At 35.7% G+C, this 10,995-nt stretch overlaps 1 protein-coding gene across 2 annotated transcripts; it reads left to right on the forward strand.

The window, feature by feature from the left end:
* The first annotated feature begins 401 nt into the window (after positions 1-401).
* LOC113355966 lies at positions 402-2,273 on the forward strand. Of its 2 annotated transcripts, none has more exons than XM_026598954.1 (5): positions 402-776; positions 887-1,087; positions 1,164-1,292; positions 1,686-1,817; positions 1,934-2,273. In XM_026598954.1, exons 1-5 carry the CDS (start codon positions 726-728, stop codon positions 2,045-2,047), a joined length of 627 nt encoding a protein of 208 aa, XP_026454739.1. In that variant the 5' UTR covers positions 402-725; the 3' UTR covers positions 2,048-2,273. The 2 variants fall into 2 exon arrangements, with proteins under 2 accessions (XP_026454739.1, XP_026454738.1); XM_026598953.1 differs by having other exon boundaries at positions 404-776; positions 870-1,087.
* The last annotated feature ends 8,722 nt before the right edge of the window (positions 2,274-10,995 follow it).

Genomic DNA, 10,995 nt, shown 5'->3' on the forward strand with positions numbered 1-10,995 from the left:
TAGAATAAGTACTTGTATTAATTTCAAAGTAACTTCTTTTCTATTAATCTCCAGATTCAATACAAGGAAAGCTACAGGTATAACAACTTTATGTAATCATCATGCAATCCAAAAAAAGATTGGTCAAATGATGGGTTAAGAGCTATTTTGCACAACTTATATATCCAAAATTGCATTAATCTTGTAACGCAAATGATTCTTATAGTTCTGAGAATCATAATTAACAATCTAATGAACGAGGAAGTACCCCTCTTTTCCAAAATAAAATAAAAATAATAGTAATACTGGAAAAAAAAATCAAAAAAAAAAAAAAAAAAGAACATGCCTAAGATAAAATAGATAGATAGATGAATCTTGAAATTGTGTGGCTCCCGTCGTTTGCATAACCGATTCATCTCGAGCCAGAGTTAACCAATAAACATGTCACACTTACCCAATGAGCTTTATGACCATCAAAAACATAATGGTTGCAGCAGTGTCAACTAGTTGTTCCTCATTTCTGTACAACAATTTCACAAAAACCCCCACAATCAGAAAACTCAGTGTCAACTCTGCTAAGCCATTAACAGTCATGGCTGCAGCAAACGTTGTTCCTGCCATTATCGTTGGTGGTGGACGTGTCGGTAAGGCATTAGAAAGCATGGGTAATGGTAATGATTTACTCATTAAAAGGGGTGAATCAATCCCATTAGATTTCTCTGGTCCTATTCTAGTTTGTACTAGAAATGATGATCTTGAAGCTGTTCTTCAATCTACTCCTCAATCTCGATGGAACGGTACCCTTCTTTCAATTTTCTTTATCAAAGTTTTTTGATGGAAAAAGAATTCGATTACTCGTTAATGGGATTATGAGACTTAAATTTCAGCAGATTTGGTTTTTTTCCAGAATGGGGTGCTTGAGCCTTGGCTTGAGAGTAAAGGGTTAAAGGATGCTGATCAAGTGCTTGCTTATTTTGCTGTGTCAAAGCTTGGGGAACCTCCAATTGATGGGAAAACTGATACTAATCCAGAGGGATTGACAGCAGCTTATGGGAAATGGGGAACTGCCGTGGCTTCAAGGTTGCAAGCTGGAGGTCTTTCTTGCAAGGTAAAGGCTTTCTTTTAAATCAGTTTCTACTAGTTTTTTGGTGTATTCGTTTTCATTGATGGCAATGGGTTTTTAGGTTCTTGAGAAGAATGCTTTTCAGAAGCAAATGCTAGAGAAATTGATATGGATTTGTTCTTTCATGCTTGTTGGGGCACTTCATCCAGGTGCAACTGTGGGTGTTGTAGAGAAAGAGCATAGAAATGAGGTATGGTGTGGATTGTTTTCTGCTTTTTCTTTAGCATGAACTCCGAAATATGTTTATGCTTGTTGAAAACTAGTAATTATAGGGCTCAGAACATCCTAGAGAACTGTCTTCTGTTGTAGAATATGAAGTGAAAATTTTGCGAGTTCATTCTAAATTAGATTATGAAATGGAGCACTAAATGGTTCGTAATAAACAGGACTTTCGTTTTAGATATCCCAAGAATATGTGGTGTTGTTCATGGATGTAAAATGTTGGACCCCATAGTCGGGAATCTTTTCTTATCCCTAGTTAAAACTGATTAAAGAAGCTAACCTTATAAAGTGCTATGTACATCACCTTCCAATAGATGAGTAAATACGATCTTTCCACATCTGATACAAATTTCGTGTGCAGGTTTCCAAACTCATTTTAGAACTAGCAGATGCAGCAGCAGCTGAAAAAGGTTTAGTATTTGATGACGCCGTGGAGGAAAGGCTGTGTGCTTATGCAAGAGCTGTTTCTCACTTCCCCACTGCCGTAAAAGAGGTAAAAGCTGTGAAGCCTGTGACCCTTGCCGCTAAACCGATACATACTGTGTTTGTAGATAGGACTCTTTTCGTGTTTTTCTTTCCCTTTAATTTGTCAGACTTTTATAAATGCAGTTTCAATGGAGGAATGGCTGGTTCTATTCGCTCAGCCAGAAAGCAATTTCTGAAGGCAAGCCTGATCCATGTCCTTCGCATACGGCATGGCTTAAAGAACTGAAAGTTGTTTAGAGATTCTCCGTCAGCGCTTGTATCTTCTATCATTTTGTATTCATGACCAGAAACAATTGTTATAAAGAACATCCTCGGGCCTACATTACATGGACCTCCTCAATTGTTGCACACTGCGTATCTTAACTTAAAATCTGCCCTCCACATGACTTTGAGAGTTTTTCATTGAACAATAGAATTATCTGGCTTCAATTTCATGAAATTTTGGAGAAGTTGTTTTTGCAAATTTGATTTGATTCTTTTTAGCACTACTGACCCTTTTGATGATATTTACTTGTGACAACTTGGTCTTTTCTTTCAATTGACAAGAGCCAATATATGAATCTTTCTATAGCTCTACTAAACAGTTCCGTTAATGTTGGCCGTGGGCATTTACAAAATTCTAATTCATCCAACAAGATCAACCTGCGAGCATCTACAACCCTTGCATTTCAAGAGAATTGTCTAGTATCTACAATTTGAAGGGAAACAGGTGACAGAAACAGATTTTACAACCAAACTTCTCTGACGAAATAGACATGAAACATTATCTTCAGACATTTGAGACTTCAGTTAACCCGAGCAAGAAGTTGAACCAATGTCAAACAAGGTTTTGGGACATTATCTTGTCCGAGACAGTGAAAACAGGCGTGCTATGTCCACAGGTACCTGAAGCCATTAGGAAAACAATGGTAAAGGGTTTCAGAATAATATGTTTGTGGAGCTCGTAATTCGTAAGTATTTTGGCGACCCATCACTTGTTCAAATCTGTCTTGAACGAAGGAAATGATAAACTATGAGTTTTTGATGATTTCAGCTATTGTTTGGGTGGGTTTTTTTATCGTTCTCATGATGGTATGTTTTCCCAAGCCTTCTGACGGCTTGTGAAACGACAAAGGTATGTAAACTACGATTTCAACTATTTCTAGTAATGGTTATGTCCGCTAAAAATAATGAAAAAACTGCGCTAGCTTCGTTTTCCTTTGGGATTATACGTCCCTGTGGATAATAAGCATTCTAACCACCCATTGTTTTCTAAATTTAATTTGAAACGTAGAAGATATTAAAAATCAGGGTATATTAAGTTATGCATGCACGTGAGATCTTGGACATCCAGATATCAACATGTTCATTCTAGTAACCAGCCGCGGGTTATAACCCATCCACAAAAAATCCGCCCAAACAAAAATGAAACAAAAACCTCAAATACCGTAAACTGTCTTAACTACCATTCTATGATTCAACCCAAAAGAAACCGTCGGAACCACCTCCACTCATTTAATGTTTTATAACGTTTCATAACGGACAAAAAATCTCAAAAACTACTCTCTCTTCTTCAACTCCCTCAAAACTAACCCAGAAAAATCACATATCTGCTCTGAAACCTTCATCCCGCAGCGAAAATCATCCCTGTTTCGCCATTTCTTCTTCTTCTTCTCCTCTTCGATGGTTACGTATTTCAACCATTGAAGCAAAATCTGGCCTAACTAGCTTCATTTTTCTGAACTAGTTAGTCTAAAAACACCAAAAATGGCGAAGAAAAAAAATCAGCAGGAGAAAAAGAAAGATGATAAGCTTAAGAAAATAGCGAAACCACCTCCAAAGGGTAAGAAATCTTATCGATTATTATTCTTCAATGGTTTTTGTTTCACTATTTTGATGTAACCAGATTATTAGATTTAGGTTTCATTTGTATTTTAGGGGTTTCAGTTTGATTTTAGGTTTCATTTTGATTTTAGGTTTGATTTCAGTTTGATTTTAGGTTTCAATTGAAAACTAATTTCAATTTTTTGGTGTGTTCATTTTTCTTCTGAAATTCTTTTTTGGGTGTGTTTATTTCTTGTGTATTATGTTGGCCTTGTTTATTTCTTGATTCTTTTTGATGAAACCAAAATTCGAGTTACATCATCTTCAGTTAATGGTGAAAAGAAGATTTCTATCGTTGCTGTTTGGTTTGATGTGAACAGATTTGGTTTCATCATTTTTAGTTATTGGTTAGCACCAATGCTACAAGTGGTTTTTAGTTATGGTTTCATCAGTTTTGTGCTTATGGTTTCATCATAACTAAATCATTTTAAGTTATGGTTTCATCAGTTTTATGCTTATGGTTTCGTCAGTTTTCAAGTGTAAAATTATGCTTTTTGTTTCATAGCTTTTCAATTTTTCTTATGGTTTCACCATTTTTATTTGTTATTCTCTTATGGTTTACTTTTGGTTTCATAATAGGTAAAAAAAGAGAAACAGATCCGTACAGGTGTTCATTGCATCATTTGTGTGAGCTAGCAGTGGAAATTAAGGATTTGATAAAGAACAAGCAACTGCATTTGAAAGCTCTTAAATCATGTCCATTCTGGAGTTTCTTTGAGCCCTTCTATGATGGGGTAATGAACGAACAAGATCTTATCAAAAAGACAAAAGCAGTAATTATGTTTTTAAGTTCAATTGGAAAATAGAGAGGATGGTAGGCGCCCGTACTGTTTCAAGATAACTAGATCAAGGAAGATGACTTTGCGTACTATTCCCGAACATTTTGCAGTGACTTTTGGTTTTCAAATGTTGAATTATATACAAGCAGACGTCATAGATGAAGATCTGGTTACAAAGGTTAACGTCTTCGTGGCTAAGTATTTTAAAGGAAGTAGAAAGACGGGCAAAACTGATATTAAAAACTGTATGCTTGAAGCCGCAAAGGATGAAACCAGAGCGGATGACTTTGTCAAGTTTTTCGTTATATTCCTTTTGGTTTCAGTATTCGTCCCCAACAAATGTGGACAAACTCTGGCAGCAAAGTACTTGTACATGGTGTTTGATATGAACAAGGTGTGTTGGCCGGAAGTTTTTCATGACTATCTACTTGATTCGATAATGACAAACAGAAAAGACGTAGAAAAAGTAGTTGGTTGCGTCATCTACCCGCTGGTAAGATTTGTTCTTTCTGATTCAAAGTTAAGTATTTTTATAATGTTTTTGATGATTAATTTTAATATTGGTTTGTTTGTTTTTTTCAGTATTGGTTGGCAGAGATAACAAAGATAGCACAAAGAAAAGATGGGCTCGACAAGTATCAGAGGTTTGCTAGATGGAACCTTAGCAACATCTGCCAACAAGTATTGTCCAACTTCAGCAATCTTCACAAAAAAGCAGAACTTTTGTCTGAGGTAAATATTTACTTAGAAGATTTACTTTTCCGATGAGGTTTCATCAAACATTCTAGCTGAATTTTTGTTTCTTAGATAACTTCGAGGGTCTTATATGATATTTTTGTTAGACAATATACGAAATCTTCTATGTTTTAGATATCGTCAATGTGTCAATTTTATATCCATCAATAAAGCTTCACACCACAAGTGTAGCAACTCCTCATCTTGTACTGTCTATGCACTGTTTAATTAGGTTAGTATAGTTATGATGTTTGCAATGTAGAGCAGCATATATTATGACTCAGCCAATCATCCACCACTCAACCTATGAAATTTCCACTGATTGATATATAGATAGATGGGATATTGTGTTTTTCCCACATTATTGCGGTGTACCAAGTATGTCGGAATTGGATTTGTTTTTCTTTTGGAATGTTATGAAAATTCTAGCTGAAACCAATTTTGGTTTCATCAAATTTTTTAGCTGAAACCAATTTTTCTTGTGTACTGCAGGATAATATTGGTCACCGAAAGGGGTCATTCTTGCTTCAGTATGATGAACAAGAAATGCGCTTGGTTGAGCCCATGGAGGAAGATGATATTGTTGTTGAAGATCATGTTGATACTGAAAATGTAGAGGTGCCTGCGACAGCTGAAGAAAATGTTGGTGCTAGCAGTGAAGCTAACACATATAAAGCCAGATACCAATGGGCACGAACCTTGATCGAAAAGCTTAGGATCAATGCTACAAATGTTTTTTCTGAAGAAGAAGAATCGCTGCTGGAAAAATATGATGCCGAGGAAAGGGCACAACAACCGATACAGAGCACTTACTTGAGGCGTAAAAGAAAACAAACCGATGTTCCAATCGTACCTGAAGCGGTTTCGAATCGTGAAGAAGACGTTCCAATAGTACTTGAAGCGGTTTCGAACCATGAAGAAGATGTTGAGGTAATATGTTAGATCAAGTTTATTAGGTTATTTTTTGTGCGTTGTTTGGTATGGAAATTCTTTATTGATGGAACCATAAAGGGTTTCATTGCATATTTATTACATTTTTGACTATTAAATCCAAGAAACTTCTATATTCTTCTACCTGACTATAAACTTGTATGAGTTATTGCGAGTCTTTTATAACCATTGTTCACTCTTAAATCCAAAATTGAAACACCATTTCATTAATGTTTTTTTTTTTTGATGAAACCAGATTTGGTTTCATCAATTTCCTTAACGTTTTTTTGATCATTTGCAGTAAAATGTTTGTTTGATGAATTGGCCAGTTCTTTCTTTTCTTTCAAAAGTTTTAGATAGTTACAACATTAGGTTATGAAAATACAGGAAGATGAAAAATAAACTGACTTAGATATCTTAATGTTGCAGGTGCTAACAAGGGATGCAACAAATGAAACACACGAAGATTCTGCTCAAGCATTTGTCAATGTTACCATGGAACAAGAAAAGGATTCATCCAAACACAGGAAGACGCTACTGAAACTCTTGAAGATTTTCTCATGCAACCAGAAAAGGATTCAACCAATGTAGAAACACAACATGAAACTGCAATAGGTGGAGATCCCATTCTAGCTAGTGTCTTTTCAGATGTTGACCTTATAAATTTATTAAAAAAAATAGAAGGAGAACCAAAAGAGCAAGTCAAATCTACTTCATAAAAGCCAGCCACCAAGGATGGAAGAAGGTAATGAGTTGACTCCAAATACCATTGAGGATATCAAGGTGGCCGAACATGTGGAATATGAGATAAAGAATGCTTCTTTGTCAAAGCCAGCCACCGAGGATGAACAAGAAGGAGTGGGTAATGAGCTGACTCCAAATACTATTGAGGATCTCAAGGTGGCCGAACAGGTAGAATCTGAAATGAAGAACGTTTCTTCATCGAAGCCAGTCATCGGTGATGAACAAGAAGGAGAGGGTACTGAGTTAACTCCAAATACCATTGAGGATATCAAAGTGGCAAAGCGGATGGAATATGAAATGAAGAAAGCTTCTTCGTCGAAGCATATTATTGAACAAGAAGAAAACGAAACTCAGTTTGTGATTGACGAAGATGTTATTCAGCAAATGGAATCCGAATACAATAAGAAAGGTTGTTCATTGTCAAAGCCAAATGTTGGAAGCGTATATCACTACTCATCCATAGAAATGGCAAGTGATTTAGTTGAACTAGAAAATGAAGAACCTGGATTCAATTTAGGACTATCGCAGAGTGACAGCAGAGAGCAAGGACATGGAGAAATCAGTGCTGAACAAAGGATGAGTAACATGATTACAAGAATGAGAGAAGATAAAAGAAAAATAAAAAAACACCTATCATAATGCGGGATTACACCACTGTGAAAAGGATAAAGGTTACAGCTCGTAGGGGCAAGAACATCAAGGAGGTGCAAGAAGATCTGGGGGTGAAGTTGAAACCAGTTGATAACTTGAAGATCTTGAAGGTACTCAACAGAAATGAGAAACCCCTTGTGACCACTTTTTTTCAGAAAGAACAATGAAAGGTAAGTGGGAAATAATTGATGAAACTAGATTTGGTTTCATCAAAAATTTGTTACAATTATGCATTGTTTCTCCCTTTTTTAATCCATCATTCACTAGCTTGTTAAAAATAAAATTAACAGGTCAACGACGTGGGAGCATATGAATCTTCAATTACGGATATCAGGGAAGATGATGGACAATTTGATGAGAAAGGGTGACGTCGCAGGAGACATCATTGAGTTCTACATTTTGAAGCTACAAAACAACATCAAAAAAAATAAGTTGAAACAAGATGGTATCCTAAAGTACAAGAGAGTTGTGTTTCTAAGCACATTTTCCTTTGTAAGTTTACTCTAAAATTCTCTAATGTGATTTTTTGGGCAGAAAACATTGGTGTGGAACACAAAAAAATGATGTTGTTTATATGGTAAATTTTGATGGAACCAAGTTTGGTTTCATCAAAACTTGCATGTCTGTAGCTCATTAAGGAGTTGTTATCTCGCATTTTGTTTCAGACATTACACTCATTAGGGAAGAGATGTGGTGATGTAATAGAAGGTTTCATCGACAACATGGATTACATCGTGCAATTTTTGTTCGTTCCGTTGCTGACAACAATTGGAGATGTAAACCATTGGACATTGCTTTCTTTTGATTTCGAAATCGGGGAATTTTATCACTACAACTCCTTGGCTTCCACAGAAGAAGAATGCAGAAAAAGTGCTGAAAGCATGAGAAAACGTATAGTATCAGCATTTCCACAGCACGACGGAAAGATCCCCCATGATCAGCAGACAAGTCAGCCAACACCATACACTATGTACAACCCTAAATGTTGTGAACAAATAGGGTAAGTTATGTTTGGAAGTTTATACTTCACATATGCTTGAAATCATTTCATCACTTGTAAACAGTTAGAAATAAATTGCTTTACAAATTGGTTCTAATGTCAGAGCACTCTCAGTTAGTCGCTTGTAACAAATTGAGACATTTTTTTGGTTTTTCAAGAACGATTGTGGCCTGCATATTTGCTATTACATGAAGAGCCTCTTGAAAGGAAACATGTCTACAGATGATATACAAGAAAAGGTGCATAATATGAGACCAAAGTTGGCATTGAAGATACTTCTTGACGAAATAGAATAAGACTCGCATGGCGTGCCCATCCTCTTGAACATTCATTTTTAGTTGAAGTTTAAATTACTTTTCAAATCGTGATCTAGTAATTGTAATGACGATATACATTTCTTCTTGCACATTCAACTTTAGTTGAAGTTTAAAATACTTTTGAAATGGTCATCGAGTAATTGTAATGGTGAAAAATTACAGTTTATATTAAGAAAAAAATTCGTCTAATTTCAGTTGTAGTCTCTTAAAAGCTTATGTCTATGGAAATATGATGTAGACACAAACAATCAACAATAGACAACATCATGTACTGTATTGTCAAAAGATGCAGTAGAAAAGTGAAAGTAAAACAATGGTGAAACCAAATCTGGTTTCATCAAAAATAGGATGAAACCTATTTTGGTTGCACCAAATGCCTGCAGAAAATCTGACAAAAGCTTAATCAAATTTGTTTATTCTATGAAAAATTACAGAATGAAAACACTGCAGCACATTAACTTCTAAAACAAAAGTACCCTGAAATCTGAAATAGAAGATAAAAGCAAGTTCAACACAACAAAGTTCTCATATTCTAAAAATGAAACTAAAAGTGAAATACGATACAAGTTCTCATGAAATTTCACGAGAATGGCATGTCCGTCTATTTTGGGTGGTCAAAACCTTGCAGAAACCACAGGTTCTCATCTTTTTATTGGGAACTGAACCTGTATTAGGAATCCTCTTCTTCTTCGATGGACGTCCTAGCTGTGGTCCATTATTCGAACCAAAAACCATCGATTTCGGAGACACTATCGCAGGCTTATCAACCGTGGGGACATGATTGATTGCATGTTTATATGATTCTCGATAGATTTTTAATGTAAAATAGTGTTCAACATACTTGTAAGGATCTTCTCCATTCGCCATGATACAACGGACAACATGGGCACACGGGAAGCCGTAAATACGCCAACGATTGCAAGAACATGTTTTTCTTTTCAAGTCGACCGACTGTGTTTATGAAGCATGAACTTCAAACACGTATTCTGACGACTTGGTGACTCGGTAGTTACAGCCATGCATCTTTTTATCGTGGAGAAGAGATTCATAATCTGGACATAGAGTTTGACGCCAATTCATCAAGTTTGAAGAGTCCTCGCGACGTTTACATATTTGGTCCATAAGCTTCACTCTGATCTCATCAACCATGATGGATATAGGCTTCTCTCTCTCTCTCTCTTCAACAACCGAACCATTGAAACTCTCAACAATATTTGAGCACAACCTACCATATCGTCTACCCTTGAAGAAATTTTTTTCCCATTTATCAACAGGAGCTCTACTTAGATAGTCTTGTAACTTCTAATTTTCAACCTTCCTCAACTTATCCCAATTCTATGTAAATTCTTTATGAGTAGAAGCATACGCACATTTCTTAAACAATCCCAATACATATTTTTTATAAACCTTGCAATTCTTTGGTAAGAATGTATTGATATTGCATTCCATATGCCAATAGCACCAACCATGAACAACCTCAGTAAAAACAACAGGAATTTGAGTGACCAATCCAATACCTCGATCACTCACAAAAGTAAGCTTTGGTCGCAAAGGAGAAAGGACTTCCTTCAAATTTTCCAAAAACCATTTCCAGTTCGCTTCATTCTCCGATAAAACTACAGCATAAGCAAGAGGGTAGATTTCTGTAACATGAAAAAAAACAATGAACAAAAAGCACAACACTAGCGAAAAATAAAAAACAAAAAATAAAAATGATGAAACCAAAAATAAAAATGATGAAACCAACAGAAAAAAAAAATGATGAAACAAAAAGAAAAAATGATGAAAACCTTACAGTCATTCCCGATTAGACTTGTTGTTGCCATCATATGACCAAGGTACTTGCTTTTCAAGTGAGCCGCATCAACGAATAATACAGGACGACAGAAATTAAATCCACGACTACAAGCTTCAAAACAGATAAACATCCTCTGAAATTTTTGAGTCCCTTCTTCAACTTCCAAAACGACATGGGATCCAGAATTGGTTTCAATCAACTTGTTTTTATACCAGTTCAAGAATATAAAGGATTTCTCATTATCTCCCCATGTGGTATTCAATGCATGCTTCTTCCCTGAGTATGCATAATAACGACTAATGTCAAAGCCATACTCTCTCGTAAACTGATCCATAATATGCTTAGTTTTCTTATTAGGATCCTGCTTA

Source organism: Papaver somniferum, chromosome 3, assembly GCF_003573695.1.
Source record: "Papaver somniferum cultivar HN1 chromosome 3, ASM357369v1, whole genome shotgun sequence".
In the NCBI taxonomy this organism is placed as follows: Eukaryota; Viridiplantae; Streptophyta; class Magnoliopsida; order Ranunculales; family Papaveraceae; genus Papaver; species Papaver somniferum.

Excerpts from the sequence above, each read along its gene's own strand:
- LOC113355966 (XM_026598953.1), top strand. The coding sequence starts at position 437 with ATGAGCTTTATGACCATCAAAAACATAATGGTTGCAGCAGTGTCAACT. Across the intron at positions 777-869 it reads TCCTCAATCTCGATGGAACG|ATTTGGTTTTTTTCCAGAAT; the intron begins GTACCCTTCTTT and ends AAATTTCAGCAG. Across the intron at positions 1,818-1,933 it reads TCCCCACTGCCGTAAAAGAG|TTTCAATGGAGGAATGGCTG; the intron begins GTAAAAGCTGTG and ends TTATAAATGCAG.